The sequence below is a fragment of the Scylla paramamosain genome, chromosome 11 (assembly GCF_035594125.1).
Source record: "Scylla paramamosain isolate STU-SP2022 chromosome 11, ASM3559412v1, whole genome shotgun sequence".
In the NCBI taxonomy this organism is placed as follows: domain Eukaryota; kingdom Metazoa; phylum Arthropoda; class Malacostraca; order Decapoda; family Portunidae; genus Scylla; species Scylla paramamosain.
In genome coordinates, this window is record NC_087161.1 from 11,630,001 (window position 1) to 11,647,609 (window position 17,609).

Consider the following 17,609-nt stretch of genomic DNA (forward strand, 5'->3'; position numbering starts at 1 on the left):
ATCTAAGTATGCGAATGCTGCAGAAGTTAATGAAGAAAGAGTTGAGGGGATGTCAAGGCACTTAAGGTCAGAAGAGCAGTCTGACTTGGTGACATTTTTAGTCCCCTACACAGACTATAAGACTCCGAGGCTGGTGGAGGAGTCGCCATATTGAATATTGGCTGTTGACTTAAGAGTGTGCGTATAATTAGGTGCATGTAGTTTTGTGTGAAGGAAGGGAGTTGTCTTTAGAGGGCAGACTGTGACTGCACCCTTGTGTTGTCAAACACAAAGGGAAACGTTCAGTGAAGTAACAGCTAGTTATTGATAGGTTCACAGTACCACCTCATCCAATGTGTGAGTCCTCACTGTGTCAGATTAAAAGCAAATATATACATTATAAGAATATTCTCTTATATTCAGAATTTACGTTTTGATTCGTCTTCAATTTCTTTCTTTTTTTTTTTTTTTTTTTTTTTACAATGCTCAGATAAGTTTTGTATAGTTTTTATTGTAACCTTCTTTCTGTGCTCTGATACTTGTTCTCTATAACCTGTGTGCCACTCCGTGCAGGGTTATTTGTGATCCAGGGCGTGTCCAGCTGCCGCGACGGTGACGGATACTGCATGCTTGGCGCCAACTGCTCCGTGGATGTGGACTTCCTTCCAGACGACGAAGGCGGCAACTGTGCAGGGCTGCGAGAGGCCTTCACGCCGAAGATAGATTTCTCGTGCTGCAGGTGTGTGTGTGTGTGTGTGTGTGTGTGTGTGTGTGTGGAGTGGGTAATACTTCGAGCTTTTAGTAGTTGTGAATACGTAGTACCTAAAACTCAATGGTTGATATTTTTCTTGAGATGTTATATCAAATCATTTTTGTGGCACAGCGAACTGCTGTGGATATCAGGCACAGTATTTGTTGGGTGAGCCAGTAATAAACAGATAAAGATTTAGAGGGAATGAAAAGAGCATGAATAATAAATAATCATGCTTTTCTTTAACAAACGGGGACCAGTCTTCATGGTAAGCAAGAAATTGATAAGTTGTGTAACTGATATTTCCCACAAATTGTGAAGACCTGTCTAAAATTAATGAAAAAAAAAAAATAGTAGTTCATATGTATATAATCTAACTTTGTGGAATTGATAAAGAAAAGAAGATTCATACTGGATATCTCATGAGGAAAGTCACATATTCACAATAATGAAAGATCAAGCCATTTTGATTTGGAAACATACTATAGTCAAATGCTTTTAATGCCATGATTTAGACGCAGCAGAACATTTAAATATGGACGTCAGGGACTATAACGATACACCGCATTCTTGAATATCATTTTATCTTTACTTAAGGAAATCTTGATGTGTAATCACATCATCATCTATTAGAAATTAAGTACTAAAGAGGAAATAAAAAGTAACACCCTCAGGATGGTAATGCCCACCATTGCAGTTCTCTTTCCTTCCTAACTCCCTGTCGCTAACTTCTAGCATGTTCATATTTGAATGTCCTATAACTTCTAAGCCGTGGAGTCAACAGCCATAGAATACTTCGGACTTAGAATGACTTTACCTTTCATTTCTGTGAGTATGTAAATTTCCTCACGTGACATCCTATATATGATATAAAGTAAGTATTTGAGCAGATTTTTCATGTTTTTCAGATATAACCCCTTAGGTAAGGAGACAAGTGAGGCCCCAACAACTACACTTTCCTCTGTCACAGTCACTGATGTCTTCTCTCTCATAGACGAAGAGGTCCTACAGCAGATCCAGCAGCAGCAGCAAGAGGTGGGTGGGTTGGTGAGTGGGTGGGTGGAGGGGTTTTTTGGTGCAAATTCGTCTGCTCAGTATGCCTCTCATCTAATTCCTTTAACAATAACTATTTAATTTTCAAAGAGACATTCTGATTCGCTTCTTTTCGCAGGGATTTCCTCTGGTGGAGACTTCAATGCTCACCACCAACTTTAGCTTTCCTTTCCCTTTCCTAGCCAACCTGGTGAACTAGCCATTAACTTTGCTATTCTCCACGACCTACAACAATTAGAACAGCACTCTGCTCATATTTTTTCACTGTCTACGCTGAACATACTCGTACTTGACTTCTGCTTATACTGCTACTCTGTCTTCTCTACTGGGCTCCTCTCATTCCAGCCGCATACCTGCATCGTGCCCTATCGCTCAAATTCCTCCACAGGATCCCCCAGAGTGGAAGTGTTTTTGGCGTTTTGCTTGTACCAATTGGAAGGAGATTCTATGAAATGACTACTGCTTTCGTGGCAGAGATCCGTGTGTGTGTGTGTGTGTGTGTGTATATACATACATATATATATATATATATATATATATATATATATATATATATATATATATATATATATATATATATATATATATATATATATATATAGTTATGACCACAGATCTTGCCCCTCTCACAGCTGCCTGTATCTTCGTGAGCCTCCCTAAGTTGCCATCTACGTAACTTAGTGTGGGGTCCAGTTATGGGTCACATCTCTGTCTGATCTCTTGCACCCTTTACACAAACTGTTATAACACCAGGTTCTGTTCCCTTTTGGTCATTACCTGGGATCAGCCTCCCTATCCTGCCACTTACACAGTGTAGTGCAGAACTAAGATTCACCTCCACAGGATCCTTCTGGCCTCCTGTGCTGAGCTACACAAATGAGGTCGTCAGCCTGTTTCGTCCACCTACAGGCAAGGGAATATTATTACTGCCAAATCGCTTAAATCGCTGAGAAAGAATCGCCAGCCACGTTCTAGGAAAGAATTACGACAAAAAGAAAATAAGGAATATAATGTTCTACAGAATACCGCCCTCACAAACAACAAGACAATATCCTCCCACTTTATTTCTCTCTGCTGTGCAATATTATATTCAACTTCCCAGGAGACAGGCCCTACACCTCTTCACAGAAACGACACGGCCCGGGACCTTTCGTGGCAGGACTCTGTGGCGACAATTTCTCCTTGCTCGGCCGCTCGTCCTCCTCCAGCCACAGCATCACTGGGACAAGGTCAGGGTCTGCTTGCTGCGCGTCCCTCCACCACTGGCTGGCCTCGCTGGGTCCACCTCCCACACGCAGGCGGTAGCAGGTAACAACTTCACGCCTGGAGCAGTGCAAGCACCCCGGCTCATAAAGTCGACGGCTCAGGCAGTCCGCGTTGCCATGAATCCGCCCCGGTCGATGCACCGTACACGGTAGTGTACTCCTCCAGGTAGCCCAACCATCTCGACAGTTGTCCTTCCTGGTCCTTTAGAGTTATCAGCCACCGGAGAGCAGCGTGATCGATCCGAATGACAAACTCAGCCCCGTAGAGGTAGAAGTGCAAGTGGGCCAGACTCCGCACTACTGCCAATAACTCCTTCCTGTTTACACTGTAGTTTCGTTCTAGCTTGCTGAACTTAGCACAGTAGTAAGCCAGGACGTACTCCTTCCCTTCCTTCACCTGCGACAGCACCGCCCCGATGCCCTCAGCACTAGCATCGGTGTCTGACAGTAACGAGAGTGGGATCAGGGAACAGTAGTATCGGAGCACTCGCCTTCAGGCCATCAGCGCCGCCTTCAGACCATCAAAGGCGCTCTGGCACGCTTCATCCCGTACGAAGTGGGCGTTCTTTCTGGTTAGCAGGGGCGCAGCGAGGGTGGCGAAGCCCTCCACGAACCTCCTGTAATAACTATAGAGGCCGAGGACACTTCGTACGCCCGCCACCGACGTTAGCACGGGCCACTCCGCCACAGCCAACACCTTGGCGGGTTCCGTGTGTACTCGTACACCGCTGTCTCGTGAGCACGGGCTGATGTGGTGACGATTACGTTCTCGCCTTCTTTCGAGGCTCGGCATCGAGGCCTTCGGCGACGACAGGACCTGCCACAGGGCCCTCCATCTGTTCAGCAGCGCCTAACGGGACCAAAGGCACCTCTTCACCACGTACCTCCATCGTCATCCTCCCGAAGTTGATACAGGCTGCACTCTGAACCAGGAAACCCAGCCCCAGCAAGCAGGATTCCTCCATGTCGGCGACGTTTACTGTTAACTCCTCTTCGACGCGACCTACCGCAATCTTGGATGTCACAGGCCCGCGGAGAGTCACACAGTGGCCAGTGACACGACACAACTGCCGGACCGACACAGGAAGGTCTTGAGCCGCCACCACCTCCTCCCTGGCGAACGTCCTCTCAGCGCTTGTGTCCACCACTAGACGACACGTGCGGCCATCCACTGCACCCGGCACCCGGACCGCGGCACAGCGGTACTTTACATTGATTGGGAAAACTTGGCTGAGGAGCGGCCCCCGCCCCCAGCTCGGCCGCGTTTCTCCCCACCAACACAGCGTCCTTCAGCTGCTGACAGGAATCGCGGTGGTGGCCCGGCTGTCCGCAGTTCCAACAGCAGGTCCTGGGAGTGCGCAAGTCATCCAGCTACCGCGTCTTCCGTACACTCCGGCACTCACTTCTGCGGTGGCCGCGGTGGCAAACGATACGGAACTCACCAGGGCTGGCGACGCTCTTCTTTCGTAGCGTCGCTGGCTGCACTTGCGTGCGGCGGGCACGGAAGTGGCGGCGGGGTGTGGCCGGGGCAGGGCTTGACTCTGCCGCTCTCCCCGTGATGTACAGGAAGGCCTCAAACTCCATGGCTTTCGCCAGTGTCTCCTGCACGTCCCCTGGTTGTGCCTGTTTTACGTAGATCTGCACCTGATGATTCCCCAGGGCATATACGGAGGAGTCGCGGGCCAACACCGCTACCATGTCCTCTGGGGCGGCTGGGTACGCTCGCCGCACCAGGGACTCCACAGCCTGAGCTAGCTGTGGAAGTAACCCACCCGACTGACGCGCTCGGCCCTTCAGTCATTCCCGGTACACTTCCTACTGGAAGACACTGCCAAAGCGCCTCTTCAGCGCCTCCGCCATCCTCTTAGGACGACCGCTGCTCCGCCGTCAGGTGTGCCAAGATCTTCAGCGCTGGTACACAGACTGGCCACCAACTGCAGCGCCTTGTCCTCAGCGCTCCAGCCCTGTCTTCGGGCGAGCAGCTCGAATTGGGCCTGGTACGCTTCCCAAGCCACTTGGCCGTCAAACTCTGTTGGTTTGCGCCGGCCAGAAGCTCTACCAGCAGCCCGAGGAGAAGCCGCGACACAGGGGGGTGGAGGTGAGGAGCACGGTAGAGTGACAGTGATGGGTTGTGGTGGCGCGAACCACGCGTGGCCTCTAGCGGGTGGCGACGACCACACCCACTCACCAGGCCACTAGCCCAAGCGTAGTGGTGGCCTTGTCCTGGGTACCCAGAACACTCAAGCCACCCTCACACATCGACAATATGCGCCGGTGCCAGCTGGGGGTCCGACTGCTTCTCAAGAGAGCGCCGCAGTCCTGCTACTTCTTCCCTAAGCTGCTCCACCCTGGCCTCAGCGACTTTTGCACGCTCCTCGCTCTCAGTCTTTACTGCGACCAGTTGCTGCGCCAGGTCCTCTCGGAGCGGTTCACATTGTTCTGTTGTGAACCGCCTCGCCTCCTGCGTCACAGCTCGCAGTCCTTCCTGCTCCGCATCCAGTTTCTCATTCGTTTGCTGTGCCTGTGCATCCAATTTCTCATTCGTTTGCTGTGCCTGCGCGTTTATCTGCTGTGCCATCACAGCAAAAATGTTCTTCAGTTCCTCACGTCACTGCTGATTACTGTCTTCCCTTACCCCGTCGGCAGCTCTGTCCTCTAGAATCAGACATCGTGCTCGCTTGCACACACACTCACACTCGACACAACACTCACTCAAAAAATAGCAGCGTGGTCTGCCCACAATCTTTAATCTACTACTTTCCTTCAGTTTATTTTCTTTTACTTCTTCTGTCCAAACTCTTCAATATTCTCAATCTTTCTACAAGCAAAGCAAAAAGAAAAGTGCTCGCTCGCTCGCGCGGCACCTCACTAACCAAAGTACAAGCTGCACAGCTCACAAATCCCAGTCTCCTGACAGCAAACTGTTATGCACGCCCCTTTCTCGGCCTTCAGGCGTTTTCAGGTACACATTTACTACTGCACCAGCCCAAGGCGGTCAGTGCACACAACAGGAATCCACCACCATTGTCGTGGTTGGGCCCGTTTGGCTAGTGGGGGCGAGGCACATACATGCGGCACGTATCTGGACTCAATAGACTACTGAGAGGGGGTAAGGGACAACAAAACATAGGTTCACTAGCACTGCTGTCTTTATTACCCACACAGAGCAGTACCACAGGGCACAAGGCACACAACCACACTACAGCATAAGTCAGGGTCGCACCACCGTCCCTCACTCTGCAAAGCGTCTCTGTCGCTGGGTAGCACGTCTTACCTCACAGAACAGCTACAGGCACACAGCACGCCACGAGATCACAACTCATATACAACGTCGCACAGCTAGCGTCAAGTACTCATTGTAGATCACAACTCATATACAACGTCGCACAGCTAGCGTCAAGTACTCATTGTCTTAGTCTGTCGGGGAACACTAACCTCACACCATGCCCCGGTGCGCAGTCACGTCGTTGCAGCAGCAAACGACCAATGTCGTAGCGTCACACAAGTAGAGCACGCTGCAGACTACCGGCACAGGTGTTGCGTAGGCTGGAAACGGGTGGTCTCTCTCTTCTTTCTCTTGGTCTGGTGTCTGCGACATCAGACCTAGAGAAAGAAGAAGCAAGGAACGGGCACTTCTTTGGGTCTTGCGTCTTCTTCTCTCCTGTAATTTATATATATATATATATATATATATATATATATATATATATATATATATATATATATATATATATATATATATATATATATATATATATATATATATATATATATATATTGGGGGTGGTGTGTCTTTTAATAGTGCTTTAATTGGTCGTTTGAACCAGCTATGTTCTCTTTGAAGGGGTAGTGTGGAAATTATTTGCGAATATGCTTCGTGCTTAATGCAGTTAGTAAGTTTATCTTTTATTTTGTTGCCTCTGTTATATAGGTTAATGTTGATGGGGGTGGTGTTTGTTGGTTAGTGGATTTCTTCTGTCTTGTGGGTGTAAGGGTAAGTGTCTTCTACTGCAAACCTTAGTGCTTTGTTTTGAACTCTTTGTAACTTTAGTAGTGCCGAGTGGGAGATACTATTGAGAGGATAAACTGGGTAGGTTAACATAGGGAGTACGCGGGCTTTTACGAGATGTCTTTATTTTTTTTTTCTATTTGAATATTTAAATTTTCTTATTACTGTAAGGGCAGAGTTAGCTTGATTTTTTTATGTGGGATATATACTCAGAGTATCCAGTAATGTTGAGATAGATGCCCAGGATGTTACATTCTTTTATTGTAGTTAATTATATTCCCGTCGATGTTTATGGATTCATATTTATTCATTGGAATTGGTAGGATAGTGAATTTTGTTGTGTTAATTTTTATTTTCCATTCATATTCATATTTATTCATGTTTTTTTTTTTATTTCTCTATGATTTTTTGCAAAAAAATTTCCTTGATTTGCCAGGGTAAGATTTGCCGGCGTATGCGATGTTCGTGCAGGTATGTACCGGTGGTGGAGTGTCTGATGTATATATAGTGTATAATGTGGGGGAAAGACAGCTACCCTGGGGGACTCCACTTCTTAATGTGAAATTTGGGCCTTCGTATTTATCTAGGGATATATTGGCTGTTCTATTTTCTATAAAACTAAAAAGTAGTTTGCTAAATATAACAGGCATTCCAAGATTATTCATTTTGTATTTAAGGGGCTCATGCCAGACTTTATCAAATGCCTTCCTAACATCTCTTGGGGACCGCCACAGCCCCTTATATAGCGTTGGCCCCTTTGTGATTGGCTGGCGCGCTGCTGCTCACAGTATTTCCCACCTCCAGTCTTATCCCGACCACCAGCTCACTCCTCATTGAATTCAGTGCTGCCATCGCCCATCTTCACTACTCGCGACACAGTACTGTCAACGTCATCCTCCCCTTCCCCCGTCCCAACAAAAAAAAAAAATAAAATAAAATAAATAAATAAATAAATAAATAAAATGAATAAATAAATAAATAAATAAATGAATAAATAAATAAATAAATATATATATATATATATATATATATATATATATATATATATATATATATATATATATATATATATATATATATATATATATATATATATATATATACGAGGTGTGTCATTAAAGTTCCAGGACTGGTGTCCTAAAAGATGAATTTCAAACCCAAGCCACAAACCACCATATTTCCCCTTCAAAGTAATCCTTCTGGAGTATACAACTGCGCTCCCAACCCTCTACAGTCACTAATCTTTTTCTTACGTGCTTTTAAAATCATGTCCTCTGTTGCAGGTCGTTTAACAATGAGCGCTGAACAGCGAACAAACTTGAAGTTTTTGGTGCAGTTGGGGAAAACGCCGTCAGAAGCACTGGGTATGCTGCAAAAAGTGTACGGGGATGAGACAATGTCACGCTCACGTGTTTTTGAGTGGTGCAAGAGGTTCAAAGAGGGCCGGGAGGACGTGGAAGATGACCCCAGGAGTGGAAGACCCTCAACGAGCAGGAATGAGGCCAATGTTGAGCGTGTCAAGCAGATGGTGCGTGACGATCGTCGGTTGACTGTTCGAAAGATCGCAGATGAGCTTGGCATGAACCACAACAGCGTGTGGAAGATTATCACTGAAGATCTGGGCATGCGGAAAGTCTGTGCGAAGATGGTGCCGAGACTCCTGAACGATGACCAGAAGGGACGACGCATGCAGGTGTGTCAGGACATCCTCGAGCGTCTGGAAACTGAACCAGACTTGCTCAGGAGAGTCATCACCGGCGATGAGTCCTGGGTATTTGAGTACGACCCGGAGACCAAACGCCAGAGCCTTCAATGGAAGAGTCCGGCGTCGCCACGGCCGAAGAAAGCAAGGCAGTCCAGGTCCAGCTTCAAGGTCATGTTGATCGCTTTCTTCGATGTGAGGGGCATCGTCCACTGCGAGTTCTTGCCACAGGGCCAGACAGTCAACCAACATGTGTACAAAGAAGTACTACGGCGTCTGCTTCGTGCAGTGCGCGAGAAGAGGCGGGAGTTGTGGCAGGGCAACTCGTGGCTGCTTCACCACGACAATGCGCCTGCTCACAATGCCCTGAGCATCAGAGAGTTCTTGGCCAAGAAGAACATCGCCGTGCTGGAGCAACCGCCCTACTCACCTGACCTCGCTCCGTGCGACTTCTTCCTCTTCCCCAAGCTCAAGGAGGTCATGAAGGGGACCCGTTTTGATGATGCGGACGACATCAAAAAGGCCGTGACGACGGAGCTGAGGAGCATCCCGCAAGAATCCTTCCAGCAGTGCATGCAAGCCTGGCAGAGAAGGATGGACAAGTGCATGCGGTGCCAGGGGGATTACTTCGAAGGAGATAACCTATAGTTTGTAGCCTGGATGTGAAATAAAACTTGTGTGGCACCAGTCCTGGAACTTTAATGACACACCTCGTATATATATATATATATATAATTTGTTTCTTTGTCTTATTGTGTTTATTTGTGTGTGTGTTTGTGTGTGTACTCGTATTTGTTAAATCGAATTCTTCCCTCTCTCACAGGAAATGGACTACGAGAAACTGAACCCAGAGAACCTGATTGACATTGTGGGAGTTGTAACAGACTTCACAGGCATTGTGGGCCTCGTCACGCGACCATGGACCGGAACACTTCCCACCCGTGCTCCCACAACAACCACTTCAACTTCCACCATCAAACCTGAGCTCCCATCTCAGGCCACTCCCGCTCTGTCTCCACCAGAAGAGGACTTAGGAGGGGAACAGGTGAGATATATATATATATATATATGTTTCTAGAGAAGTTGAGACTGCGATCCTTCTTTTCCTCCAATATCAGTACAGTAGTGTATCGCCTTTGTTACTGATTTATTGATGAAAGTTATAAAATATAAATGGTACAGTACCGACGCCTAGGTCCTTAGTACACCATTTATCTTTATACAGGGTGTGTAACACGAGTTTCTGCAAATATTGAAAGAGATGAAAGAACATGTGAAAATTTCTAAGTAGAAAATGTTTCATATGCATATGAATTTTAAGGGTTTGTTTACCCATCAGAGAAGTTGAAAATGTATGGGACTCACGGGTGTGTTATGCGTGTAGCTATGAGGTGACGGACAGACGGTTACATTATCTCTGCCTCGGAGGTGCCACTTGGTCAAATTATGAATGGTTTAATCTTACTTTTTTGGAATATTACAGTATCTTATAACAAGACAAATGATATTAAAAAGCATGTAACTTACCGATAGGCATTACGTGACAACATTATTTTGGTGATTAAAAGTACTCCTGTAAAATGCTATGTGGCATCATCGAAGCGAGGGAGGAGGAGCGAGGAGAGAGGAGCGAGTCTGAGGAACCTTGAAAACAGCCGAGTGAGTGACAGTGACATACGTCAGTTGCTATCAGTCTTTCACGCCAGGAAATCTAAGTGGACTTATTTCGCTTTGTAGCAATCTGCAAATAAAGTCTTACGTTTACAGCAATGTGGAATATGCTGATATGGTGTTTGTTTATGGGTACTGCATGAAGATACTGATGATACTCGAATCTTCGAACACTTAATGTGATCATCACGTTAAGGTAAGTATTTGTTGAGAAGACTGTATGTAGAGTATGCTTGTAGAGTCACTCACCTATTTTCAAGGTCGCTCGGACTTGCTCCCCCCTCCTCCCTCGCTTTGATGATGCCACGTAGCATTTTACAGGAGTACTTCTAATCACCGTAATAATGTTGTCGTTTAAAGCTTATCGGTAAATTACATGCTTTTTAATACCATTTCTCTTGTTATAAGATATTGTAATATTCCACAGCTTCCAAAAAATAAGATTAAACCATTCGTACTTTGACCAAGTGGCACCTCTGAGGCTGCGACAATGCAACCATCTGTCTGTCACCTCATAGCTATACGCATAGCACACCTGTGAGTCCCATACATTTTCAACTCCTCTGATGGGTAAACAAAGCCTTAAAATTCATACGTGTAAGGAATATTTTCTACTTAGAATTACACGTTCTTTCAACTCTTTCAGTATTTACAGAAACTCACATTACACACTGTATATATATATATATATATATATATATATATATATATATATATATATATATATATATATATATATATATATATATATATATATATATATATAATTTTTTTCTTCCTTTTCTTTTTCTTCTTTCTTTTTGATGTCTTCACATGTGTATTTTTTTATTTTTTTATTTTTTTATTTTTTATTTATTTATTTATTTATTTTTTTCATATCATATGGTTGTCTTAGCTTTTACCTGTTTATGACTTTCGCTGTTTAGCGATTACAGTAAGTAAAAGAAATCTCCCCGGATGAATGTCATCATTGAGCGCATGATGCACCTGAGTAACTTAAGTGATGCTTCACGTTCCTCACCCAGTGTGTTTAGTGATTTATGTTATCCGAATCGCTTTTCATTATGGTACATGCTATTTAACTGTACGCACGCTCTCCCATTTCCTGACCCAGGATGCTACTCCAATAGCATTGGCAACTGGTCCATCAAATACAATAGCAATCTCCTTTTTTTTTTCAGCTAGAAATCACGGAAAGCTACCATGAGGTACTTACCACCAGTGTTACACCACTTCCTGCTACAGTTCTTTTAAAAGAAAAACTTCAGACCTCTGGTGACATCCTGGTGACCAAAGTTTTCACCTCAAATGCTACTTCTTTGCCGCCGACGACTCAGAATTCTTTAGAAACTCCAGAAACGACCACAGAAAATAGGGAGAACCAGAATGAGAGTCACCAAAATGAAGACCAGGCAGGATATGATGACCACCTAATTTTGCAGCCAGTCAATCAAAACATCTGTGGATTCAAGGGACCCAGTGTAAGACAGCCATTTTTCCCTGATTTTCAGCAAAGTTCTGAATCAATAGTTTTACGTTGGATAGCCCAAAGTTATCTACTACACCGTATATTACTGTAGAATATATACCATTCCAAAAGGTTTTTGTCCCTATGTTAAAAAGAAAAAAAGCGATGTTATGGAATTAAACCAGACAATGGATGTATTTTGTACTCCATCTTAACCACAGATGCCTGAACCGAGTGGACTAAGTCGTATTCTGGGCGGGGTGACGGCCTCCACGTTGGAGTGGTGCTGGATAGCAGCTCTCATGGAACGCCGCGCTGGGGGCAACAAATATATCTGCAGCGGTGCTCTAATTGAGCCCGATCTGGTACTCACCACTGCCACATGCCTCAGAAGGTGTGTATGTGTGTGAGTGTGTCTGTTTTCTCTCCATGTAATCTGAAGTGCTTTTAAGGTCTCGTTTTCATCCATCCCATATTGCAATGAAATTGAAATTCTAAAATTGATTTCACATGCACTATTTATCCAAGTGCTACCACAGCTCCTTACAGCACTCGCTATTTACAGTTTGTTTCATTAGTTTAGTGTTACCTTTAAACATAACCATATACTCGTAGGTACTTTGCCTACATCGGATTAACATTTACGATTCAAGCGTGGTCGGAAAGAAAGGAGTAACCAATGAAGCATTGCATTCTCATCTTCAATAGAGAAAAATTAAAGGATGTCATTGCAAATAAGGGGATGCTGTCTTTGAGAGGTAAACGAGCTGTGAGGCTAAAAACTGACATGTTAAGTAAAATCACTCCTCCTGTAGAAGTGAATGAATCAGCTGCTCCCATGCAAGCAAACTAGTACGAGTTAAAAGTGCTAAAATAATGTCTAGCTTTAGATATGGGGATCGGTAAAATCAATAACTGAATGAAAGGAGGGGAACAGATCCCTAATAAATGATTTGCTAGGGATCTATTCCCCTCTGATACGCACAAACATTTGCACAAACATGATGTCAAACTGACCGGGAGACAATAATTGCCTGCATGATTTTGCATGGTTTTTCATTCCAGTACATTCAAATGGATATATATATATATATATATATATATATATATATATATATATATATATATATATATATATATATATATATATATATATATATATATATATATATATATCCATTCAATGTTCACCACCAGCTTTGGCTTTCTTCTCCCTTCACTGACCATCCTGGTGAATTAGCCTACAACTTTGCTATCCTCCATGACCTAGAGCAATTGGTGCAACACCCTACTCGTATTCCTGACCGTCTTGGAGATACGCCCAACATTCTTGACCTTTTCCTGACCTCTAATCCTTCTGCTTATGCTGTCACCCTTTCTTCTCCGTTGGGCTCCTCCGATCACAATCTCATATCTTTATCTTGTCCTATCACTCCAATCCCTCCTCAGGATCCCCCTAAGCGAAGGTGCCTCTGGCGTTTTGCCTCTGCTAGTTGGGGGGACCTGAGGAGGTATTTTGCTGATTTTCCTTGGAATGACTACTGCTTCCGTGTCAGAGACCCGTCTTTGTGTGCTGAGCGCATAACAGAGGTGATAGCGTCTGGCATGGAGGCGTACATTCCTCACTCTTTTTCTCGTCCTAAACCTTCTAAACCTTGGTTTAACCCAGCTTGTTCTTGTGCTATACATGATAGACAGGTGGCCCACAAAAGGTACTTAAGCTTTCCATCACCAGAATCTCATGCACTTTATATTTCTGCCCGGAACCATGCCAAGTCTGTTCTCCAACTAGCCAAAAACTCCTTCATTAACAGAAAATGTCAAAACCTTTCAAGATCTAACTCCCCTCGTGATTTCTGGCATCTAGCCAAAAATATCTCCAATAACTTTGCTTCTTCTTCTTTCCCTCCTCTACTTCAACCAGATGGCACCACTGCTATCACATCTATTTCTAAAGCTGAACTCTTTGCTCAAACCTTTGCTAAAAACTCTATCTTGGACGATTCTGGGCTTGTTCCTCCCTCTCCTCCACCCTCTGACTACTTCATGCCACCTATTAAAATTCTTCGCAATGATGTTTTCCATGCCCTCGCTGGCCTAAACCCTCGGAAGGCTTATGGACCTGATGGGGTCCCTCCTATTGTTCTCCGAAACTGTGCCTCCGTGCTTGCACCTTGCCTAGTCAAACTCTTTCAGCTCTTTCTGTCAACATCTACCTTTCCTTCTTGCTGGAAGTTTGCCTACATTCAACCTGTTCCTAAAGAGGGTGACCGCTCTAATCCCTCAAACTACCGTCCTATTGCTTTACTTTCCTGCTTATCTAAAGTTTTTGAATCTATTCTCAACAGGAAGATTCTTAAACATCTATCACTTCACAACCTTGTATCTGATCGCCAGTATGGGTTCCGTCAAGGCCGCTCAACTGGTGATCTTCTGGCTTTCCTTACTGAGTCTTGGTCATCCTCTTTTAGAGATTTTGGTGAAACTTTTGCTGTTGCCTTGGACATATCAAAAGCCTTTGATAGAGTCTGGCACAAAGCTTTGATTTCCAAACTACCCTCCTACGGTTTCTATCCTTCTCTCTGTAACTTCATCTCAAGTTTCCTTTCTGACCGTTCTATTGCTGCTGTGGTAGACGGTCACTGTTCTTCTCCTAAATCTATTAACAGTGGTGTTCCTCAGGGTTCTGTCCTGTCACCCACTCTCTTCTTATTATTCATTAATGATCTTCTAAACCAGACTTGTTCTATCCACTCCTACACTGAGGATACCACCCTGCACTTTTCCACGTCTTTTCATAGACGTCCAACCCTTCAGGAAGCAAACATTTCACGCAGGGAAGCCACAGAACGCTTGACTTCTGATTTTTCTAAAATTTCTAATTGGGGCAGAGCAAACTTGGTATTGTTCAATGCCTCAAAAACTCAATTCCTCCATCTGTCAACTCGACACAACCTTCCAGACAACTATCCCTTCTTCTTCAATGACACTCAACTGTGTCCCCTCTTCTATAATGAACATCCTCGGTCTGTCCTTTACTTATGATCTGAACTGGAAACTTCACATCTCATCTCTAGCTAAAACAGGTTCTATGAAGTTAGGCGTTCTGAGACGTCTCCGCTAGTTTTTCTTACCCCCTCCCCCAGCTGCTAACTCTGTTATCCGTCCATGTATGGAATATGCTTCACATGTCTGAGGGGGTTCCACTCATACTGCTCTTCTAGACAGGGTGGAATCAAAAGCTTTTCGTCTCATCAACTCCTCTCCTCTAACTGACTGTCTTCAGCCTCTCTCTCACCGCCGCCATGCTGCATCTCTAGCTGTCTTCTACCGCTATTTTCATGCTAACTGCTCTTCTGATATTGCTAACTGCATGGCTCCCATCCTCCCGCGGCCTCGCTGCACAAGACTTTCTTCTTTCTCTCACCCCTATTCTGTCCACCTCTCTAACGCAAGAGTTAACCAGTATTCTCAATCATTCATCCCTTTCTCTGGTAAACACTGGAACTCCCTGCCTGCTTCTGTATTTCCACCTTCCTATAACTTGAATTCCTTCAAGAGGAAGGTTTCAAGACACTTATTCATTAATTTTTGACTACTGCTTTGACCCTTTTATGGGGCTGGTATTTCAGTGGGCATTTTTTTTTTATTGGATTTTTGTTGCCCTTGGCCAGTGTCCTTCCTACATAAAAAAAAAAAATCACTACACTTGCCCACACTGATTACCTTCAGTGAGGAAACGGCCACATGACGTGGAAAAGACAGCGCTTAGATATTTTAGACGTATTGTCTGCCAGCATGAGCCATAAATTTATTCAACATTCTCTTGAAATTATCTAATTTGGTGAGGGAAGGACTGGGGGAGATCCTGGCGATCATATCCACAGTCGTATTCTTGAACATTTGAAAGGAGCCATCTATGTTTTATTTTTATTTTTTTATTTCATTCCTTTCTCACTCTGATCTCGTAACCCCTTTTCGCTGTTCATGAAAATATGAAAATACAGCATACTACCAACTGAAATGAACTATGACTTCATAATTTTATGTGGTAGACAAAAAATACGAGTATAATCCCAGTTAACATACAACCTCATCTGAACATTGTTGTGCATAGAGATAGAACTTTTAGAATCAGTGCAGAGGAGAATTACTTAGAAAGATACAAGGAATGCATCATATCCCTTGTGACAGGAAGTTAAAGGTGTTAAAAGAGGGTTAAAAAATGATTGCATAGAGACATAAGAGATACGACACTGGTGATACAGACAAGATCTTTAGGGTTAATAACGAGATAGGACTAAAAGTAACCGGCTTAAGCTTGATAAAGTTACATTAAAAACAAATTAAATAGATTCTTAAATACAGTGGTAGATGACTGCAAGCAAGTTATTAACGTCGAGACAATAGGGAGCTGAATAAAAGATTACATAAATTTATGGATAGTTATGATTAGTAGATATAGATATGTAAGTTTTATAGAAGGACAGCCACGATTGTTGTTCTTGCCTTAGGCTTTATTCATACAAAGTTGTAATGGCAATTTGAGTACGTGACTAGAAAGATCAAAATTATTGACATTGGTTACCTTTTATTCGATGACTAATTTTATATGTGAAATTAGATGTCACCGTGAACCACTTTTTTTTTTTTTCTTTTAAGAGTAATGGCTTGTTGTACTTGCCTTAATGTTGTAATGGTAATTTGAATACGTGACGAGAATGATAAGAATTATTGACATTGGTTACCTTTTTTTTTTGATGACTAATTTTATATGTGAAATTACATGTCACCTTGAACCAGTTTTTTTTTTTTTTTTTTTTTTTTTTTGTTTACAAGAAAGTGTTTGTTACGGTTAGACCTGCTACGCTGTGGATGGGGTGATGATAAGGATTAAAGTACGTGTTTTTTATTAGGACCTTACGTGTTGAAATTCTCTTCCAGGTTGGATCACAGCAACCTTTCAAACTACATCGTCGTTTTAGGTGACAGCGATCTCAAAGATGACCTACCTTACGGAATACAGTTCCACTCCATCGTCCAGGCGGTGGTACATCCTCACTACTACACCTCCGGGGGAGCACACGTCAATGATATAGGTGTGTGTGTGTGTGTGTGTGTGTGTGTGTGTGTGTTTTATTAGTACTTTTACAGGATTAAATCAAGCTCATAACATCTTATATATATATATATATATATATATATATATATATATATATATATATATATATATATATATATATATATATATATATATATATATATATACATGAAATCACATATTGCTTGCACACATCCTCCCTTGGTAACGCATTCCACTGATCTCATGCGAGTCGTATATTTGGAGGACTTTACTTCTGAGTATTCGCATTCATTCTTGTTAAGTGTCTTAATTTAGAATTTTCTTGCTAATACATGCATTCTATCTCTTTCTTTATCACAAATTCGTACCTCAAGCAAATATTCCCTTTTCCATCTTTCCTCCAGCTTGGGTAAACACATCTTCAATATTTCCTCATAGCTTAAACTTCATAGACCTGTTGTACATCTTATTACTAGTTAGTAATATATTTCTTAAAATGTGAATTTCCTACAAAAACTACATATTTATAGTGATTCGAGGTTATTCCTTAATTTTTTTTTTTTCTCATAGAACTTTTTTGATGCCTGACCTCGGCTCTTTTTTGTTAATCTTGGCGTATTCATTCCTT

At 43.4% G+C, this 17,609-nt stretch overlaps 1 protein-coding gene across 5 annotated transcripts in view; it reads left to right on the forward strand.

The window, feature by feature from the left end:
• The window catches only part of LOC135104950 (protein masquerade-like), a 58,427-nt gene that overhangs the window by 24,557 nt on the left and 16,261 nt on the right, over positions 1–17,609 (forward strand). For all 5 annotated transcript variants that reach the window (XM_064012765.1, XM_064012769.1, XM_064012768.1 and 2 more), the window contains exons 4-9: positions 553–718; positions 1,639–1,765; positions 9,583–9,804; positions 11,612–11,911; positions 12,120–12,292; positions 16,843–16,997. In XM_064012765.1, the coding sequence (XP_063868835.1) occupies positions 553–718; positions 1,639–1,765; positions 9,583–9,804; positions 11,612–11,911; positions 12,120–12,292; positions 16,843–16,997 (1,143 nt within the window). The remainder of the gene's footprint in view (positions 1–552; positions 719–1,638; positions 1,766–9,582; positions 9,805–11,611; positions 11,912–12,119; positions 12,293–16,842; positions 16,998–17,609) is intronic.